The sequence below is a fragment of the Photinus pyralis genome, unplaced genomic scaffold (genome assembly GCF_008802855.1).
Source record: "Photinus pyralis isolate 1611_PpyrPB1 unplaced genomic scaffold, Ppyr1.3 Ppyr1.4_LG1, whole genome shotgun sequence".
Lineage (NCBI taxonomy): Eukaryota > Metazoa > Arthropoda > Insecta > Coleoptera > Lampyridae > Photinus > Photinus pyralis.
Window position 1 is genome coordinate 18,683,660 of NW_022170249.1, and position 22,050 is coordinate 18,705,709.

The 22,050-nt window shown below is 37.5% G+C and overlaps 1 protein-coding gene across 1 annotated transcript in view; it reads right to left on the reverse strand.

The window, feature by feature from the left end:
• LOC116175747 (dynein heavy chain 10, axonemal) overlaps positions 1-21,998 on the reverse strand; it is a 50,125-nt gene extending 28,127 nt beyond the window's left edge. Inside the window, exons 1-14 of the mRNA XM_031494029.1 lie at positions 21,736-21,998; positions 21,194-21,247; positions 12,852-12,935; positions 12,758-12,802; positions 12,614-12,651; positions 12,334-12,561; positions 11,980-12,278; positions 11,755-11,929; positions 11,467-11,706; positions 11,228-11,418; positions 9,874-10,072; positions 9,578-9,825; positions 9,386-9,530; positions 9,037-9,340 (exon numbers count right to left, since the gene is read on the reverse strand). Coding sequence (XP_031349889.1) covers positions 9,037-9,340; positions 9,386-9,530; positions 9,578-9,825; positions 9,874-10,072; positions 11,228-11,418; positions 11,467-11,706; positions 11,755-11,929; positions 11,980-12,278; positions 12,334-12,561; positions 12,614-12,651; positions 12,758-12,802; positions 12,852-12,935; positions 21,194-21,247; positions 21,736-21,970 — 2,485 coding nt within the window. The 5' untranslated portion in view covers positions 21,971-21,998. The remainder of the gene's footprint in view (positions 1-9,036; positions 9,341-9,385; positions 9,531-9,577; positions 9,826-9,873; positions 10,073-11,227; positions 11,419-11,466; positions 11,707-11,754; positions 11,930-11,979; positions 12,279-12,333; positions 12,562-12,613; positions 12,652-12,757; positions 12,803-12,851; positions 12,936-21,193; positions 21,248-21,735) is intronic.
• Between the last annotated feature and the right edge of the window lie 52 nt (positions 21,999-22,050).

Sequence of the window (22,050 nt, forward strand, 5' to 3'; positions counted from 1 at the left end):
AACATATTGTTGAAAAGTGTTCTGTACAAACTTTGTATAAAGTATCAAGGAGTGAATGTTATATAAAATAATTGAAGTAGTTGTATTCTATAAACAAACTAAAAAGCTTGTCAATATTATTCAATATCTTTGATTTTGAGTATGGTTGTATCAAGATAAGATCCAGGGTACAATTTTCACATGGTAGCAGAGCGTGGTTGGAGAACTTGAAATAACTAAAAAAGGATTAGCTTGGAAGTTGGTGCCTTGCAGTTGAAAAATAACGACAGATGTCACAAACTGGAACAATGGCGGAACAACAAAATGAGCTGAACTCCATAGAAAAACTTAAGGATTCAGAGGGTTACTCTCTGTGGAAGTTTCAAATAGATATTCTGTTGAAAGCGGCGGGTATTTACGGACACGTTGACGGTACAGAATTATGCCCTGAACCGGTAGAAGGAGAAGGTAAAACTGCAGTTGAAAATATAATTTCTAAATGGAAAAGACAGGATGCCAAGGTTAAAAAAATCTTAATTACTACAGTAGATAAAAGCGTGCTCATACATTTAATGACCAAAAGTACGGGAAAAGAAATGTATGACACTTTAAAAAGTATTTTTGAGCGTGATACCGATACTTTGAAATGTACGTTGTTAAGTAAATTCTATCAATTCAAATTTGATGATAGACAATGTGTTGCGGAAAATGTTGCATCACTACAAAACATTGCATTCAGGTTAAAGTCTTTAAACGAAAATGTATCGGATACTATGCTAATGTCAAAAATATTATTAATGTTACCTGACAAATTTTCTCATTTTGCAAGTGCATGGGAATCTACTGCTGTAGGAGAAAGGACGCTATCAAACCTGGTGGCACGTCTTTCAACGGAGGAACTAAAAACGAAACCTGATGACATTCCAGTGGAAGCTATTGCATTTAAAATTGCGGAAAGGACTAAGTACCGATGTAGAAAATGCAATCAGCGAGGACATTTTGCACGTGATTGTAAAAGAAACTTAGATCGTTCGAATTCTAACAACGACCTAAGACAACCGGAAAGACTGCATTGTACCATCTGCAAACGTAACAATCACGACACAAGCAAATGTTTCTTTAGAAATAGGGACAATCATTAACAGGTAATGACCCTGATGGGAATTTCATCGTGGACAGTGGAGCCAGTTGTCATATGACGAATGATATAAGATTGTTGGAAAATGTAAAACATGCAGAACTCGAATTTACAGTTGCAAACAACTGTAAAATGGCGGGAACAGCTACGGGAACCATAAAAGGTAACAAGTGTGATCTTACAAATGTGGCGTACGTTCCTGATGTAAGCACAAATCTCATATCCGTCACCAAAATTACACAGAATGGCGGAGACGTAGTATTTGAGAAAGATAGTGTTATTATAAGAAAGGATGGTGAAGTTTTGATTAAGGGAAGGAAAACAAATCAAGGCTGGTACGCCGTAAACATAGAAAGTGAAAAACCCAAAGTCCTACTGACACAAGAAATATGGCACAAGAAGCTGGGACATCTTGGTGGTACAAATTTGAAAAATCTTTGTAGCATGGCTGACGGCATACAATTTAGAGAAAATAAAGATTTCGCTTGTGAAGTTTGCATAAAAGCGAAACATGCAAGAACACCTTTCTTAGGTAGTCTTCCAGAAGCTTCGGAGGAACTAGAAATTATACACACGGATGTGTGTCAAATAGAACATGAATCGTATTGTAAAGAAAAGTACTTTGTCTCATTTTTAGACGACTATACTCATTATTGTGAAGTTTATCCTTTTGAAAAGAAGTCGGATGTGGTAGAAATAGTCAAGAAATTTATCAACAAGGTGGAAACACAAAAGGGTAAGAAAGTTAAAGTTCTGAAATGCGATAATGGTACAGAATTTCTGCGATTAAAAGATTGGTGTGCGAACAAAGGAATTGTTATAAATTGGACCACTCCGTACAGTCCACAGCTTAATGGAAAAGCGGAACGTCTAAATCGTACATTGTGCGAAAAAAATGCGTGCACTGTTGTTTGACGCTGAAATTGAAAAGACGTTCTGGAATGAAGCATTAAGAGTAGCTTGTTATGTAACAAATAGGTCACCATCATCAGCGATAATTGGTAAAACTCCAATTGAGGCCTGGACAGGCATTAGACCAAATTTGAAGAATTTACAAATTTTTGGTAGTGACGTGTATGTAAAGGTTTTGCCGAGTACAAAGAAATTGGAATCAAAATCGGTAAAATTGAAAATGGTTGGTTATTCAGCAATTGGATATCGTTGCTGGGATGAAAACAAACAAAGAATTGTAATCTCACGAGATGTGCAATTTGTAAAAGAAACAAAATCATCTGAAGATGTTTCTCAGATTGTTAGAGAACCACAAATTGTTAATTTGGATTTGCTGGAACAAGAATGTAATGGTGATTCTGATGAGTCGTATAATGATATGCTGTTGCCAGAATATCAGAATGACAGTGACGAAAATCATTTTAATTCTGATATCATGGACGACACGGATTCTGAAGAAGGAAATAATGCAGATCTGAACAGAAAGTGCTTTCTAGGACTAAGAGATCGAACTCGTCTGGGACGACCAGCATATTTTAATGATTACGTTATGTTAACATACACTGACGTAATGAAAAGTGTAAATAAAGAGCTTTGGGAGAAAGCGATAAATGATAAAAAAATGTCTCTTGCGAAAAACAAAACCTGGATTCTTGTAAAAACCGAAGAAGCGAAAGGAAGAAAAATTTTGAATAGTAAATGGATTTTCAAAGAAAAAGAAAATGGAACCAGGAAAGCTAGACTAGTTGTAAGAGGTTTTCAACAAGAAAGAGGAATAGATTTTCAAAAAACATATAGTCCTGTGGTAAATATGACAAGTTTGCGAATACTTCTTACGATAACGGCTGCTAAAGAATTTAAAATAAGAATCTTTGATGTAAAAACAGCGTTTCTTCATGGGGAACTGAAAGACGAAACATTCATGCAAATTCCGGAAGGTTATCCAAAGAAGGAAGGAATGATATGTAAGTTACAGAGCAGTTTATATGGGTTAAGACAATCACCGTTATTGTGGAATCAAACTTTGACGAAGAGGCTCAACAAAATTGGACTGAAACCACTAAAATGCGATAGTTGTATTTTTAAAAATGAATCAAATACTGTCTATCTTGCTGTATACGTGGACGACGGAATAATTGTGGGGAAGAATTTGCAAGAGGTAGATGAAATTTTGAACAATATCAAAAAGATGTTCGAAATTACAGTAGATCATTCAGCAGGAACATTCATAGGAATGGAAATTTCACAAGAAACGAATGGAATTCGTTTATCACAGTCTTTGTTCTGCGAACAAGTAGCAGAAAAATTTGGTTTGACTAATGCTAAGGATTCGGAAATACCAATCATGACAAAAGATGAGACTGATCGAAATTTAAAAGGTATTTTCCCATATCGTGAAGCACAGTAGGAAGCCTGCTCTACCTCAGTTCAAAAACACGTCCGGACATCAGTTTTGCTGTTGGAAAGGAATCTCGATACCTGGAAAATCCATCAGACTCGGATGTAAAAAATGTAAAACGTACAATAAAATATTTGAAAGGAACCAAACATTTAGGTTTGTTCTTCAAAAAGAATGGAAATTTGAATGAGATGGTAGTGTACACGGATAGCGATTATGCTAATGATCTAGAAAGTAGACGTAGTACTACTGGATATGTATGTTTCCTTAATGGAACACCAATAAGCTGGTGTTCAAGACGGCAACCCATCGTAGCACTCTCATCTATGGAAGCTGAATTCATAAGTGCAGCTGAAGCTCTGAAGGAAGTTTTATTTTTGAAAGCCTTGATTGAAGAGTTGATAGGCGAAAATTTAAAAATTAAATTTCAAATTGATAACACAAGCACAATCGCACTAATAAAAAATGGGAAGTTTAATCAGCGCAGCAAACACATTGATGTGCGGTATTATTTCATTTGTGAAAAATTAAGTGAAGGTGTATTTGATATAATACATTGTCCCACCGAATATCAAATAGCCGACATACTTACTAAGCCATTATTGCCAATTAAATTTAAACGGTTTAGGGATGTGTTAATGAACTGAAAGTGATGAACATTGTTGTGCAAAGTTTGAGGGAAGGTGTTGAAAAGTGTTCTGTACAAACTTTGTATAAAGTATCAAGGAGTGAATGTTATATAAAATAATTGAAGTAGTTGTATTCTATAAACAAATTAAAAAGCTTGTCAATATTATTCAATATCTTTGATTTTGAGTATGGTTGTATCAAGATAAGATCCAGGGTACAATTTTCACAACATAGGAGTTTGCATGCAATGTAATTTCCTTATGTTCGATTTAAAAAAAACACATCAATCTATTGAGTAGTTCAAATGAGTAGTAGATACAATTGCTAGCTATTACATTTTAAAAAATACCGCCGTCAAATTTAATTACGAAATCGGTTAGGTTATTGCTTAGAATGTCAAGGAGGACACTTCGAACATTTATTGTAATTGTTTTCGTTAATTTTCTTATTTTCTTTATTTATGTATTGAATAGATCAAATTAGTAGACTACCAGGTGCACATGACCTACAAATAATTGAAGGTTGGTTCACAATGCGTTGTGGTGTTAGCGCGTGCCCTGTGAGGTCAAGTTATTGTAAGTTTAAGAAAAATTTATCCTAAAGTTGCTATGACCTCACATGGCTTCTTTAAAAAAATCTTAGCCAGCGCTCTTCATCATCAAGACTAGGTAGTTGCTGACTTGCTGTTCATAGTCACACAAGTTGCGCGTTTTGCTTGTGGGAATGTGAACCGCGCACACCTCAGATTGATGTGTTTTCTTTTTAAATCGAACCATTGACTAATATTACCTATACCCCCCAGTCAATGATCGAACATAGGGAAATTACATTGCATGCAAACTTCTATGTTCGCATTTAAAAAAAACTCACTGTATAATTGCTACAGTTACTTTTAGTGTAAGAAAATTAGCTTTTTTAGAAGAAAAAAATTATTATCCCATCGGAGAGGTGGGAACTCTTCGGATCTGTATTTGGGTCCCTATCGAGAGTTAACCAAAATTTTAAAACTATATAATTTTTTGCTTCTCTTCCTAATAGTAATAATAATAATAAATTCAATATAAAGTAATAATCGCGGTTAGGTATGCAATTTTGTTTCACATGTAAATAGAATAGAATCATAATTACTGCTTTTCGTATGTATATTCGGAATGAGGTAATTAAGTGTGTCATTGTAATAAAGTAACCGCAAGGAGAGCTTTTAAATATGTCTGTTCAGTACCGAAGTCGAACTGGCGGGTAAAAGAGTTCCTATTCTTATAAACGATTCGCCATAGTACGGATAAGCGCTTACAAGGACGGTAGGTATATAGTGTTGGGGGTGCATATAAATGAAAAGCGTATCAAAGTCCAGTTAGTTCACGGGCAGCCTAAGACGCCGAACCTGGGCTTGTTGATCTTGCGAAGAACACCGCGCAACTTTGAGCCAATCGTCTTGAAAGCGATACCTAGAAGATCAAAACTGTGCCTAGAGCCTAGGCCGTACCGCTGAAGAAGATCTTGGGCAGCACGTTCGAGAAGAGAGCGACTTAACAACATGTTTTCGTATTGCTTAGTTTTTTTATGTACGAGTACAATAGTGTTTGTAGAAATATAAAAGTAAATTTCTTTTAGCACCTGACTGTGATTCATTTGACATTGACTTGGTTTCGTATACGATTATAAATAAAGTTGTGAATATTTTCTACCAATGCGAAGTATGAGTTTGCGAATTGTTTCGCCTCCAACACATTTACTAAAATGTGTTCCCTTACAGCAAAGGCGATATTTTAAGAAACCTAACCTTTGCTCCTTCGAGAATCCGGAAGTCCCATTTGATTGTTGTTTAAATTTTCGTTGACTTTGACAGTTATTTGAACTGTGTAGGTAAGTACTTAATTGTCAGATAATGCTGAAGATTCTATTACGTATATTTATTATAAGTATCAATATAGGGTATTAGATGCCGGATGGAAGTCTTGGTGACGTTGTTATATGCAATAGCAGCTGCAACAAATCGATGGCAAATGGATCGCAGGTTCAGTTTTTCGCTTTTCCAAAAGGTAAGTACTGTATCACAAAAAGAATGGGTTATAGAGTGCAATCGAAAGGGGAACCTGAACTCCGTATGCAATGGACTGTGCAGTCTGCATTTCCCGACCAAAGACTATTAAGATGAAATCAGGGATGAAATGTAAGCTATTTTAAACAAAGTGCGTTTAATAATTCGCTAGCATGTTTCTTTCTATGCAATGCAGGGACTTTTCAACACATCCATGTAAAGTACCATTTCAATCCATTTTGCATTTTTTGAACGTGTTCTGTTGCAGCACAGCCCCTCAATACTAATTCAACAATCACCACTAAACTTGGATTTAGTGCAGCAGCCGGCTAACTCTAAACTATAGAGTCGTGAAGGATCGAAATCCTGCCATGTACAATTGCTACTTTCAAACTCAAAAATTATAGTAGGGCGCCAGATCAAGCCAAAGCATGGAACCCTCTTGATCAAGGAGGATAGGCTCTTCCAAGTAAAATGTATGAACATGAATAAAACTCGTAGATAATTGTGGCAAGAGAAACAGAATATATTTATATTCAAATAAATGACGTTAATGGACAGGCAAATTATACGCAACGAAATGGTATTAATGGTGTGAAGCCCTGATATCTGATTGAACATTAATTAGGAGGTTTCATTCGTTACCACCATGTTATAAACAGTGGCGTGAGTGCCTTAGTTCTGACGTTAGATATACGGGTCCTGGAATTGCTAGCTAGCCCCGCACCCTGAGTATATTACAAGTATGTCCAATGGAGGTTTAACCAAGTTAACCACCAATATAAATTCAACGAATTCCCCTTTACAAGTACGCAATGGAAATGAGGTAAGTATTTGTAATTACATTAAATCATACACAGAACTGGTGAATTATTAGGTACATTTGTTTTTTTTCCAACATATGCCACAAATAAATTAAAGTAGGGTTTAAACATATTAATTATTTCTAAATAGTGATACGACCTTTACTTTCGCCGCAAGGAATGGTAATAGTAGATAAGGATTGGTTTATCAGACCTGCTGGTTTGTAGTGCCGTTGCCCATGACCTTAACCTTAGGTAAAGCCGGGACCGGTGTCTGAGGAAAAGCTAAAAAAAGACGACTTCTACTGCATGCCAAAATTAAGAGGTAACCCTTACCTAGATGTTATAGCTTTATCATTAATTCCCTTAGCCAAAGATGCCTATTACGATAACTCTCACGAATCGTACCAAACTTATAACTATAGTTCTAACGTCCTAACAAGCCTATTTAATATGTACAAGTAATTAAATTCCTAGCATTGTATCTGAAACTTCGAGGAGGATCACTTCTGATCTGAATAATCAAACTACTGAGCCCGGTCAACACGCCAACAACTCTACTTCAGTCGGAAAACAGTAGCAAAATATGGGAGCTAGTAGACAGATCCTGAATATATATCAGTAAATTCTACAATTTATTATTTTAGCTCTAACTAGCCACCCAAAAGCCAATCACTCTCTCTCGATTTTCTACCAAAAATCCGTTGCCTTACCCAAAATTATCACCCAAGGAATGTGACCTTCCAGATAACTAAATTTCCAAAACTAATATTATATACCTGCCTAAATATATGCAACTTACATTGCGCCTATCTAACTACCCTTAAACTATCCTAGATGCTATTTTCAATTGCTACACTGTTGTTGGTCTGGACAAAATGGGATTCTGGGTGACGTCATTCGCGTGTTGGTCTGGACAAAATGGGATTCTGGGTGACGTCATTCGCGTATTTTAATACTCAACGTTTATTGGCTGAAAGTTACGAGGCAACCTATTCTCTTTACTAACCTTGGCTAAGGTCAAAGTCTGAGCCATTGTACCTAAATGATTAATCTAGAGCTAGTAGAACGACTTAAATCCGCCTGTTCACTACCGCTGTCAAATTAACAAAAGTTTTATTCACGGGCGATCAGTCTATATAAACGTAAGTGGATTGTGTGCGTAAAACTGAAATGAGGCCACGGGATAAACACTACGAGAGTATAAATACGGAAATTTCCAGTACCAAAAGGGAGTTGCCCGCCGTCTTTTAACGGAGCAACATCTGTGCCATTCGCGCCCGTAAATTATAAGCACGTTTTCTTGTAATAGTGAATTGAGGCGACATTTTAAGAAAATCAAGAACCGAGCGAAAACATTTCCATCCAGCCACTACATCGAAGGCAAAGACGATCCTTCACGGCACTCCGGAGAAAGTCTGGAGGATTGCGAGATTTCCGAAGAACAGTTCCATTTTCTGTTCTACGCGCGGTCCGTGCACAGTCTACTATGAGGGTGCCGAAAAAGTCGTGTCGAAACCTACCTGCTTGTGATTGGCCGAACCGAACAAGCAGTTTGTTTTGATTTTCGATCTAATTGTATACTAATTTATGAAACAAGGAAACAAGAATTAAGTTTCTTTCTGTACTCGGTGGTTTTAGAGTAAATATTTTGACTTTTGACTAACGTAATAAAGACAGACTTTCTTTTCTATGCAGTGAATTTTTGTGAATGAATGAGTTAACCCTACTTTTACAGGAACGTACCGCCTCAACCCCCATTTCTTTTGACGTGTGTTATTTACAGCAAAAAGGTGATTTTCTAAGAGAAAAAGAACGTAATAGGTTTTAATAAAGGCTTGATTTTTATTCATTTATCCTTTCCCATTTCCTCGAGGCCAGAAAAGGATCATCGATTGAAGTTAGCCGGCGCTCAACAACAATTATTTTATGTAAGAAGAACCACCCCTAAATAAAATAGTTTGAGAAAGAAACGGTAGGAAAAGTTGAAAAGTAACCAGCCGGTTACAGTGTACATGCACTATTTGAACATTCTGACCAACAAAATGTCATATTATAGAAGGATGATTTGTAATAATATTACGCGAACACTTACGTTTTCTTTTCCGGAACAATTGGTTAGAAATTTTTAGAATATTCATCTTCATTGATGAAGTAATGATAGGCATGACATCATTGCACCACTGTTCATACTTATTCTTTTCGTAGTTTTTAATAAGTTTCGCTACTTTCAAGTAGTACTGGAACGCTTCCTTTTTCAAAGTCGAGTCATTTAGTTCCTGTACAGTTTGGAATTTGAGCACGGGCTGCTTCAGCCTCATAAACAACAGTCGCGCCCAAAACATGGCACCAACGTGGGGTGGCATATCCCTGCACAAGAGAGGATGACGTCTATTTCTCTAAAAAAAAGACGATGACACTAGAAGTGCAAATGTCACAACTACCATAAATAGATCTTCCACCATAACGATCTCTTGTATAAATTGTTCCATGATAACGTCGAATTTCGTCAACAGTAAGTCCTTTATGACTTGTCGCGTTTCCATACGGACAAACTTAATTAGCACGTGTAAGGCTTTTTCGGCCAATCTAAAAGAGGTTCATTTCCAAACAATTTTCATCAATGTCATACTCACCTTAACATCTTGAAGCTTTGATTAATAAACGTTACCGCTTCCCTTTCTAAAATTCTGACTTCTTTATAAAAGTCGTTCATGATGGCCTCCCAATTTTCTTTATTTTTCGACAGGAACAGGTCGAAATCGAGATTTTCAATGGGGACCACTAAGTTATCGACTCTTCTAGTTACTTGATCAACTTTTTGCGGATCGATAACAATCGCCCTTAGCTCCGGTCCAAATATGTTATTGAAATGTACCATTACCTTTCAAATAGTTATGAGAACACCGAAATTCAATTCAAAAATTCTTACTGTTGCGACCTCATTCAGATTTTCAGCAACGCTCGCAATGAACTCGGTATTGTCGAAGAGCTTGTGCCTGTTAAATTCCCATCGCTGACCTTTTCCAGAATTTTCTATTTTATTCCTAGTATCCATGTAGCAAATGTACCAAGTGCGTAACATGTCTCTGGCGTCTCCTGTCTCTTGGCGAATTTCCGAAACGGATTTTCTGAAATTAAATTGCCGTCCTGTTCATTGTTTAAACGATTAAACATTTTCTCGTTCACATAACGAAATATTTTGGATTAAGCGGGCTCTTCGAATACCCTCTTTAGCTTTCATTGCTTTTAACGTACGTTATTGCCCATGGTGTATTGGTAAATTACGGTAAGGGTATATGCGGGCGTTGGTTTAGGAGGGTGGGAGAGGAGGGCGGTATCAATGAGTGATTTTCATTTTTACAAAGCAGTACATACATATGTACCTATTTTAAATTGTTATAACAGTAGATATTTGAATTTGCCACAACATGGCGGACAGGCTCTGCCACTGTCTTGTATAGAGGCACATAAAACAAGGTCACCTCTTATGGCCATTTGCACCGGCAAATTTAAGCTTATCTTAAGCGTAGCTTAAAATCCATGGCAACGATTATTGAGACAATGGTTGCTATGCTTAAGCTAAGCTCCACTTAAATTTGTCAGTGCAAACGGGCATTAGTTATGTAACCAGTCAATCCACCTTCACCAAGATCACGACTTTTTTCGCCGCGGAAATCCCAGTGATGTAACCGGAGAATCCTTATCACCAAGTCCCCGACCAAAACCAGGGAAATCCTAGAGCACGAGCTGACACCGGAGAATCCTATATCAAGGCCACGTCTTTGGTCCAAAATCCAAGATGGCGGAGGGTGTCCCATTTCTACTTTTACGTTTATGCCTTATGGCATAAAATATGCATTATGCTTTCCTTATATAAATTAGTGCTATGGATTTTACGGAATGTTGCAACAGGTGGTCGCTGTAAGCTTTAAAGATTTTTTGTTAAATTTACAAATGTGCGGGTATAGGAAATTTTATACGTGTACCATATATTAGTATTATCGCGTAAGCGTGCTCTTATTTAAATAAATTGTTACCACGAAATCGTTGAGGTCCAAGGTGCAAAACGTTTCATTGCGCTATATTAATGCGTATGTCTTAAATTTATGTCTCGTATTTGTAAACTGGTTTTCGTAAATTGGAATTTATTTTAGGCTTTAAAATGCAAACGAAATTATTGCCCGATTCATATATACAAGAGGGTTTCCAACCTCTAAATGTAACTAAGCCGTTACAATCTGTTAGTAATAATACTTGCCATAAATACCCCTCAAGCGTATTACCTGAATAATGTTTCCGTATTTAACGCAATTTTAGTTTTCTCACAGAGGCACCAAGATATTCTCTCAAGCAAAGGCACCATTTGCTCATCGGTGCAATAGTACCGAGATAATACCCACACCATATGCAATCCGTCCATGAGACTGGGCAAGCATTCGTTAACCTTTTTAAAATCTTCACTGAACGTTACAGTCTACAAGTGGCTTGTTTAGTGATGCAGATTTGAGTGCCTTTACCTTACCTTGAAATGTCTTAAAACCGTAAATAAAATTTTAACATTATCCCGTGCTTGGATGTAGTATTTCATCAATTCGTTTTTATAATGATCGAAGCCATTACTTATATCCGATTGCGCCATTTTCAACAATTGTAGTATTCGTACAAGTGTTGGTTTTTTGAGCTGTTCAACTAGCTTACTTAAAGCCGCCTCGCGTTCTCGCCAATAATCGTATTCGGGTATAGGCCCGTTTCCGGATGGCACCTGTTTCAACAAATAGTACCTATTGGGGAACAGTTATAAGAGTCACACCTTAGTCAGCGAAGTTTCGATAACTTTCATTATATGTGACTCCCACGACATTATAACGTCCTCCAACGCTTCAACTCGTGACGTTTCTTGAATGAATGTCTCATCGTCTAGATTGAATAAATCGGGTATTTCGCCTAATGGTAACTGAATATCGTCTTGGACGTGCTGTACAGTCCTGAAACCCCATCGATGGAGACTACTGCCCATTATTGTAAAAATAGTTACCAGTCTAAAGCTTTAATAAAATCCCATAAATCGTTTAGAAATTCTGATTTGGTCGGGGTAGGCTCAGAAGACGTGTCCATACTTTCAACGGCGATTGGTTCGGTTGAATTTTGAGATTGTTGCATTGACTTTTGAATAGACAACGATAATCTTCGATAATCGGAGGGTCGTTTGAAATCAGTTGCAAGTGCGCCAGATGAAATCGGTTCAGCTTTGACGTCTCCTGTATCTTGCCTCGGTTTTCGTTTTTTCAACGATGCCGGTTCCTTGAATTGGGTTTCGACAAGAGGCACGTACACCTGTAAATATGCAAATCCTTACGGACAGTTTATTTGTATTACGACAACTAAGTACGTCTCTTGTAAGCAGATGAAGGGAGGTTAGGAAATTTGAGTTGCAGGAGCCTATCAAAAAGTAACTGGGCATTTCAGCGAGCGCGTCTTCCCAAGTATCAAACATTGGGACAGGTTCCGCCGTGTTTCTTAAAAAGTAAATGATTTGCTTGCATTTACTCAGTCTATCACATGTGGCGCCAAATGCAGCTTGAATTGTGTAATCCACTTTTACGGTTTGTATAACTTTCTGAAATCAGTAGTGAGTCGAAAAGGCAGGATTCATACTAAGTAATACTTACTCTTACGTAAACAATTTCTGGAGATTTTGGCGGCGGTTCTGAAACAAACATTTGAATAATAATAAAAGTTTCACATAATGAGAGGTATGTTGGGCCTTCATGTTGGATAGACATTGTGAATCTTCCAGGAAAACCTGTACTTACCTACAGGTTCCGCATTTTTGACACCTTTCCGTTTTTTGCCGGAATCTGAAAACCGTATTAAACTATATTTTTATAGGAACGCATTGCAGTGTACCTGGTCTTCCTGCTTGGGAAACTGTCTCTTCCTCCCTGATTTCTTCCTCATCTTCTTCTCCTTGGTCTGATTGAATTTCAGTTTCTACAAAATAAGCTATCAGCAATTGTCTTAAAAAACTACGTATGTACCAAATTGATGCAACTTGTAATTTGTAAGATAATAATCACAAACTAATCAAAGACACTGTCCATCGTAAAAACTAAATTCATTTGCAATATTACAAGGATTGCGAAAGGTGTGGGTACTTAGCACACGTGTAAGTAGGTACTGTGGCGAGTCTTAGGGCTAATGTGCTATAATTCATTTACCACTCATCTTGTCTTGGACTCAGATCTTAGCTCTTATATATTGTGTATGTTAGGTCTTAAAATTTTAAAACCGCCATTGTCACTTCGAAAGCGCTGTAACCAGAAATACGACACAAGCAACCTTGGACACAAGCGAACTACTCAATTACGTCGTCTGATTGGTCGGCATGGTTGGCCACTAGCGTGCGAACCCGACCACCTAAATACCGGTCACAGGTTTGTAGCACTGTAACGTTACGCGGTTAGTCGTTGAGCTTGAGTGCCAGCGTTAGAAGGAGCAACACTAATCTTAGGAGAGCTCTTTAAACTATTTTTCGACATTTACTGCAGTTATTTTCCTAACACGATTTCCTAAGGAAGGAAAGAACGACCTAACCTTTCTATTTCAGTTCAAGAAGCCTGTGGTCGTCGGTGGGTGTTTAGAGCGCTTCCGGTTGACGCTAGCTGTATCCTCCGGTTTGAAGGGGGCTCTTCAAGCACTTTCCGTAACTGAGATAGAATCTTATCTCCTGCTGCGGAAAACAGTCGCGCAAGAAGCCATCGAGAAAAACGCGATTCAAGTCATCCCGCCATCAGGCGCGCCGATGGAAGAAGAGGGCTTCCACCCTGCAGTACCGAAACATCTTAGCGAGACTGGTAGCCGAGTTCGATAACGCCTCGTTGCAGATACCCTTCTACAACGTCAACGGACTAATGGGTAAGTGACTCAAACAAGAACCTTGGATTTACAAGGGAAGAGTAAGAGATCTGGGTTAGGTGGTGTCACACTATGCGTTTTTACCGCTCCCGCTAAAACGCTCCTGTTTGACGGGATGATAATATCACACGTTATTAAATGGTACTAGTCACATATATGCGTTTTCGCCGCACCAACCGGATGCAACCGCATCCTGCTGCCGCTGCGCAGGATGACATGACAACCCCAATGACATGAAACCACGTGTTGTTGCACGTTGGTTGTCATCAGTTGTCACACTGAACGTTGCAACCGGGTGTTTTGTTAGGTTTACAATGTTTGATGTCGGTTTATTCATCGAGTGCGTGCATGCAAAAACTGCACTGTGGGAAAAACAATCTAAAGAGTATGTAGATAAAAGCTGTAGGGAGAAATCATGGGTAGAAATTGAATTTTTGGACATTCGGTAATATACAAAAAAATTTTTCTTGTTCATTCGAATTTTTTCATAAAACTTCGCGAACCTATTATTAGATTCTCGTCCTGAATTAAAAGGATCAATCTAATATTGACAATATATCTGCTTTCGCAATAGCCCCTCCGCCTCAAGCGCACAAACCATCTTTAACAATAATTGAGACATGACACTACTTAGACTGCCAAAATATAGCAAAAACGCATCCCGTTAAACCTGAATAGTGTGACAAGTAGATCTCATCCTGTCAAACCGCATCCGTTTTAGCGGGAGCGGTAAAAACGCATAGTGTGACACCACACTTAGGTGGAGGACTATCTTTATTATAAGAGGGAACTGAACCCGAGGACTTGCATTTATGTTGATAGACGAATCGAGTCCAATCTAATGTACCTAATCTAATTTTTGTTTCAGGGGTCTCGTAGCTCTACGACTTCAGCTGAAAGATGGCAAGGGACCGAGGTACCTGGTTCTAGACGGACTTCTCCGCACCCTAACGAGGGGGGGGGGGGGCGTATACACATGGATACGCAACGCTTCCTGTAAACACGGGGCGATAAGAAAGGAGAAATTACAAAATATGTTTGGCAATATCTCGTTAAAGGGTTAATCAAAAACATCGACAGTTATTCTTTTACATGCAGATGTTAATGCTCTTCAATAACCTAAATAGATTATTGCTCTAAAAAAATTAGGGAAGCCAATAGTTAACCTCCTTCAAATTTACATGGAATTTCCTGTCCCGCCTGTCCATGCAACACGCTGTATATTTTCAGTGCAACGGTGGGCTAATGAAAAGGTATCGTATCCTCATGTAAACAGTTCCATGTGAACCAATAGCCCATCAGTCCCCTCAAAGGCGTAAAATTTCCGGGCGATTGGGACCAGCGAGAGACCAAAATTTAGTCGCTGATACTGTATGCGAGAAGTATGCGTGTGTGAACGGCTCCATAAGACGCAATGTTACTTATTATGCTACGTTTACACTCTTCCGTTCAAAGCGACATTCAACGGGCACGATCACGAGCACGAGCATGTAAATGGGTTGCTCGCCTCTGCTCGCTATTGCTTGCCTGCTTTTGCCTGTGCTCGTCATTGATCCAGACTAGTGTCGGTTTTTCGACAAAGTTCAAAGGGTAAACTGTTTGCGCTCGTGTACCTGTTTACATGCGTTGACGGGCTTGGTGCGATTTCTATAAATTTGTATCATCCACCACCTTCTCCGAGCTTTTCGTCTCTTTTCAATTCGTCGTTGTTGTTTTTTCCAATAAAAGTACGTATGTCAAACCGAACGGAACAGCTGCAATAACATCTACGTCCACCATGTTTGGTTGTGAGCTTGTTCTGAGTTGTGCTCAGATGCGTGTGAACAGCTTGCTTTGTACGCGGGGATTCGCCGAGCAGCTTACCGAGATGCTTGCCGCGCGTGTAAACGTAGCATTACAGGTGTATCCGAGATACCAGTCTGCGGAACATGGACCGCTTCATAGCGAACGTGAACGAAAGTATTTCTCGCGATAACCAGCGATAACAAGAAATGTATTGCGGAAAGCGAGCGCGGTTGCCACGATCTCTTGGGACCTGCGGGAGTCCGTTCTATTTAAAACCGGGCACGTGACCAAAATTCAGGTTTACAATTCGTTTAAAATACAGTCAAGTTCTGAGCGCTCAGAATGGAAAGCCCATTTCAGTATTTCTACCGGGCAAGCGCATGATTCAAATAGCGAAAGTAGTGGGAGAGCGAGAGATTCTTGCCAGAGTGAGTCTAAATGTACTATACTTACGGGTAACAATTATATTCAACAACTAACTAACGAACGATCTATTACACCGTTTTTGCGTGAATTTTGTTTATAAAAGATTCCGATACATTAATGTTTTGTGCATGTTTGTTTTGGAGAAGACAAATGTATGCGAAAACGTAGTAAAAGCGAGATAAAAATGAAAATTCTTTTTCCTTTTACTTGTCAGAAAAACACATTGATAGATTTGTTAAACAACTATTAAAATCTCAATGCTACACTGATCTATACAAAAATATTGAACAAATCAGTGTTGCTATTTACCTCCACAGTTTGTTGGGTAGATTTTAGGAAATAGTTATTTACATAATAAGTCATGAAAGTGGACGTTTACATGACGCGGGGGCTTATTGAAAAGTACGAGGACGCCCAGCGTCCGAGTATCTCTTTAATGCCTCCAAGTGAGGTGGACTCACTTTCATGACGTATTATGTATAAAATTTTACCTGAAACGGCAACATGTAGATAACTTTTCCAAATTAAATTATTCATATGTGTGAAATTTTGATACCTAATCACGCATGCTAAAATCACTTTATTTAATATTGTTTTCATAGAGATTTCAAAATAATTAAAACAATCACGGCCAGTTGCAAGAAAGCGAATTATAATCGAATTCTAATCCAAGTTTATGCCTACTATAATCCCTGATTACGTTGGTTTTGGGTTGCATGAACCTGTAATCCTACATTTGTCATTGATTAAATCAAAATTATTCTAATTCGTCAAATCGGAGAATTAAATTGGAATTATAACGGCAGAACTAGGGAATGCAATCCCGCGGCAAAATTTTGATCCCGGTATTTGCGGGACCGTTTATGTTAATCCCGCGGGATCCCGCAAAATTTTAAATGTATTGGGAAATATGCAATTTTATGCGGATTAACCGAATATTCTCCAACAAAACATATCGTATTTCCCGGAAAGGATGCGTCACATCCGCTTTCGGCCTCCACGTTTATCTGGATTTCTAGAATATTCACTTATAATTGCACAAGAGGTTTGTATTTTACCGACAATTCAACTCATGTATAAAAAATCGCATAAGCCGCAGTGAAATTGTCACTTTGACAGCGGCAAAAGTTACCTGCAACTTTTCCAGCGACAAATGCACTAGTGGTTTTTTCACTTATTCATTTTCGAACCAATTATCGCATTATCCTTTCCCATATGACTAGTTTGACGTCTGTCAGTAATTGATTAGTTATGTGAATTTCTTGTTCGTTAAATTGTCCTGCCGAATTACACTCGAGGTTTGTATTTAAACCGAGTAAATTTGTGTTGTTGCAATTCAAATCTGTTGCCTTTTAGCAATTGAACTCGAAAAACTGTCAACCTAAAAATGCTCCACCTGCGGTGTCGCATTTTTATTAGTTGACAGTTTTTCTCGTCTAATTACTAGGCAACAGATTTTCATTACCTAAACAACCCAAATTTACTCGGTAAAATACAAACCTCTTGTGCAATTATAAGTGAGTAAATTTGGGTTGTTTAGGTAATGAAAATCTGTTGCCTAGCAATTAGACGAGAAAAACTGCCAACTAATAAAAATGCGACACCGCAGGTGGAGCATTTTTAGGTTGACAGTTTTTCGAGTTCAATTGCTAAAAGGAAACAGATTTGAATTGGCACAACCCAAATTTACTCTGTTTAAATACAAACCTCGAGTGTAATTCGGCAGGACAATTTATCGAACAAGAAATTCACCAAACTATTCATTTATTGACAGACGTCAAACTAGTCATATGGGAAAGGATAATGTGATAATTGGTTCGAAAATGAATAGTGTAAAAACCACTAGTGCATTTGTCGCTGGAAAAGATGCAGGTAACTTTTGCCGCTGTCAAAGTGACAATTGCACTGCGGCTTATGCGATTTTTTATACATGAGTTGAATTGTCACTACAATTAATACAGCCATACTGTACTACTAAAGTTTTTATAAACCATCGACGAGTATACAGGGTGTTTTAAATTGAGTAGGATAGTTATCTCTGTTATTGTTATACTTACAGATTTGGTTAAATTGGCAAAGTTGTGTAGTTTTTGATGCTGGTGGATATTTCGACGCCATATTTTGAAAAAATAATTCGTTTCGTAAATAATTGGAAAAAAAGTGAAAATCGCCATTTTTAAAAAGGTCAATATTTTAGTAACAAAGAGAGCTATCGAAGAAAGTTTCAAATAAAAGTTGCAAGATTCGATCGTATACATTAAATGGACGTAGAAAAAAAATTTTCAAAATGGCGGTTTTCGAGATATTGATTTACGGAGGACCTGTACGTACGTATCTGCAAATCTCCGTTACGCGTTTTATTAATAAATTTTAAACAACGTCCTAAATTTTGCAATCCCGCAAATCCCGCGGGATCCCGCTTAATTTCTGTACGGGATTAATCCCGCAAAAATGCTGCGGGATCCCGGTATTTCGCGATCCCGGTATTGCATTCCCTAGACAGAACGTAGAAATGTCAGATAGGTACATCATTATCAAGTCTGGAAAGCGACAATGATGAATTGGTTTTGCCTAGGCCAAGACTTTTTAGAGACAGGGCAAATCCAATGGAAAATTATGATGATCTCGATTTCAAACAGCGCTTCCGATTTTCAAAGACCCGGTACGGAAAATGTTGGACCTTGTTGGGGAGAATTTGAAAATGAGTATTGGGTTTCGATGCAGACTTGAGAGGGCGTTAGCAATTTTTCTCCAAGTATCATTTTTTTTCTCGCACGATGGTCCATTTGTTACCTTACTTTCTACTATTGTTGAAAAACTGAACTGTATAGGTATATTATTTTCTTATCATCAGTTATACATAAAGAAATTATACCAACAGATTTAACACTACGCTATCACCTCACAAACGTCAAATTAGTGTTGTGTCAAAATAGGGGTGAATTCACAACGACCTGGCGTTGGATTATAATAATTCTAGAATTTCAAAATCTAAGATTCGATTAAGTACGAGAAACCCGATCGTGGACTAATCTCGGCTTATATGTAACTCCGGATTTCCTAATTCATGTATATTCCAACCGTCTTGCAACCGGCTGTCAGTGTCATTTTTAATGCAGTTTGCAGTTTATGCTTTGTACTTTTCAACTATACAGTCTTTATAGCTATACTCTGTTTTTTAACTAGGAAGACGGATTTAAAAGTTCCCGCAAAAAATCTTAGTTTCTATTGGCTCCCGCTGCGCCCGTTTTACACCCAGGTAAAGTTGCTATTGACATGATTTAACTGTCAAATTTAATCGCGATTCTCGTACGTAACTGTTGTACTTATTTTTGAGTTTTTGTGTGTTCTGAGTCCATTTGCATAAATTTTAACAAAAAAAACAGTTCTTTTAAGAACTAAAGTTGATATTTCGCGTCCTAAGTGTACTGAAATCCACATAGTCTGCATTATGATTATCCAATCGTTGATTGAATAACATATTCAATGAACGATATAATTGTTATTTTGCATGTACTAGGACTGTAATGGGAGTCAGGTAAAAATATTACACTACTAGTCAGGTAAAGATCAACTTTCTAATGTCAAAATAGCCCTGAAATTTAGATTTTCTTGACGGTTTCAGGTAAATTATATGAATTTGCTGTTTAATGGAAATGGAACAAAAGTTCATTGCCAACCGATAGTTGAATTTATTTTGAGATCGAGGATGTTTTATTTACCTATCCATTTTACGTGCCTGATACCCATTTACAAACTAGTATTTTCTTCCAGCGGGGTAATTAAGGGTTTCATTTAATAAATAAATATTGTTGTTTTATTTACTTATCTTATTTTTTTTATTTCTCGAGGCAAATCTATCCCCAAAGATCATTCCCCGCCTAAAAATTGGCGCTGTACAGTGTGAATATAAATAGTCTCCTCCTTCTGAATTGGAAACGGCTTGAGATATCGATTTGAAATTAAGGTTAAGATATTCTTTTTGACATGAAATTTGCAGTTTCACTTTTAAGCTAGGGTAGTTACAATATTTAATTATTATAATTGCCTTCGAGGAAACTGGACTTTTTTTCTGTTTATCTAAAAACTTATCAACTTTTAGCGCACTTGCAATTCGAAATAAAATCAAAAACGTCAAAATAATTCCATATAATTCCAAATAATTCGAAACAAGTAGGTATACTTAAATTGTGCACAACTCTTGTGCAGATAAAGCGCATTTTTTAAACCAAAATAGCTTAGTTGGTCTCCAAAAGGTCGTCGAAGAAAGAAAATCAATTATGGTTTTTTTTTAATTTCGAAAGATTGCATAATGTACGCAATCCGTCGAAAAAATAATTTGGCATTGAAACTGCGCACAACAAACGAAATGCGACATGCGTTTATTATTTTGCCGCCCGATTTTACGATGAAATTTTGCAGATGGATTCTTTATCAAATTTCTAGATCGGAGAAATCACTAAAGTTTATAATTTTGCTGTGTCTGTCCGTTTATGCGTCCGTCCGTTAGTACGATATCTCGAAAACGAGTGGACCGATGAAATTCTGCAGGTGGATTCTTCAGCAAGTTTGTAGTTCGTTGTAGGCCAAAAAATAAGGATATATTTATATATATATATATATTTGATATCTCCGTTAGTTATTAACCGAATGGCATGAAATTCAATATGCCTATAGATTTAGCCATATAAAACGCAATTCCAAAAGTTGAACCTAATCGATCAACATTCACAGTGCCCTTTTCGCATCGCGACCATTTATAAACAAAATTGCAAACTTTCTTAGCATTTAAATAAAATTTTATGCATAGCCATTTGGAATAAAAGCAAATGTAACGTCAGTTTCAAAATTTGGTTTTGCGCGTGCGCAGTGCCAACTTTCTTATGTATGGATTGATTTAAATGAAATTTGATTCTTAGGCACTTGGAAATTGGAATAAAAGCAAATCTAACACCAGATTCTTATGCCCATGCTATTGCCATACTCATTTACGTCTCTAAACCACGCTTTGTTGCAAATCTAGTGCGATATAGTTTGATTAAAAGAAATGGATATTCACACTACGCAAAACGCGCAAAGCTAGCTTGCCTATAAAACGCTAAAGCTGTAAATGATAATTTTACCTGATTTAAATTCGCTTTGGGGAGGGGCTGCAGGTTCTGGTTCCGGTGTTTGAACTGAAAAGTATAAATAATTAGAATGTAAGCAGGGATTAGGTAAATTTAGGTTTAGGTTTGAAGATACCGTGGTTTGAAGCTATTAGATTTATTATAGTTTCGCGTTACTTTCAGAAAGATTTCTAATTTCTGTCTAAATGTGGGTAACCCCAATAACATGGGTAGGTACTTATTTTCGAGGATAAACCCTGATGTCTTTGTCTTGTAATCAATGTCCTTGTGAATTTGTATTCGATTGTAGGTCTCAGAGACTCGGTACTCATCAGCACATGACCAAAAGATATTTGTGATGCAGGTTGCGTTGTTCACGTTGACAGTCAGCAAGTAAATAGGATTGATGTGAGATTCAACTGACTGTCATGTCAATTGTCATGTATCTTGACGAGAAAAAGTTACCCCGTCACGCGTTTATACAATTTACATTGTTTAATACCATGGCAACTGTTAGATTCTCACATTCTAAAATGTACGCACAAACGGTAACTTACCGATTTCTGGAACTAAGATTTCCTCCTCGGTAATTATGTCGAAGGGTATTCTATAAAAATAAACCAATTTCTTTTCCATGTCATCAGAACGAGTAACACTCCGGCTTAAAAAATGGTACAGCTCATCCTCTATTTCTTCGTGGGCTTTTAATAACTTCTCAAAATAATCGCCATTTGACAGACCCAAGGATTTGGTGACTCTCTCCCTGAACCATTCGAATCGTATATCGTCCATTTTAAAATATGTGAAATGGAAATTTACTTATTCGTTTACAACGTTAGACTACAGTTTCTATATTAAAAAGTACAAACGTG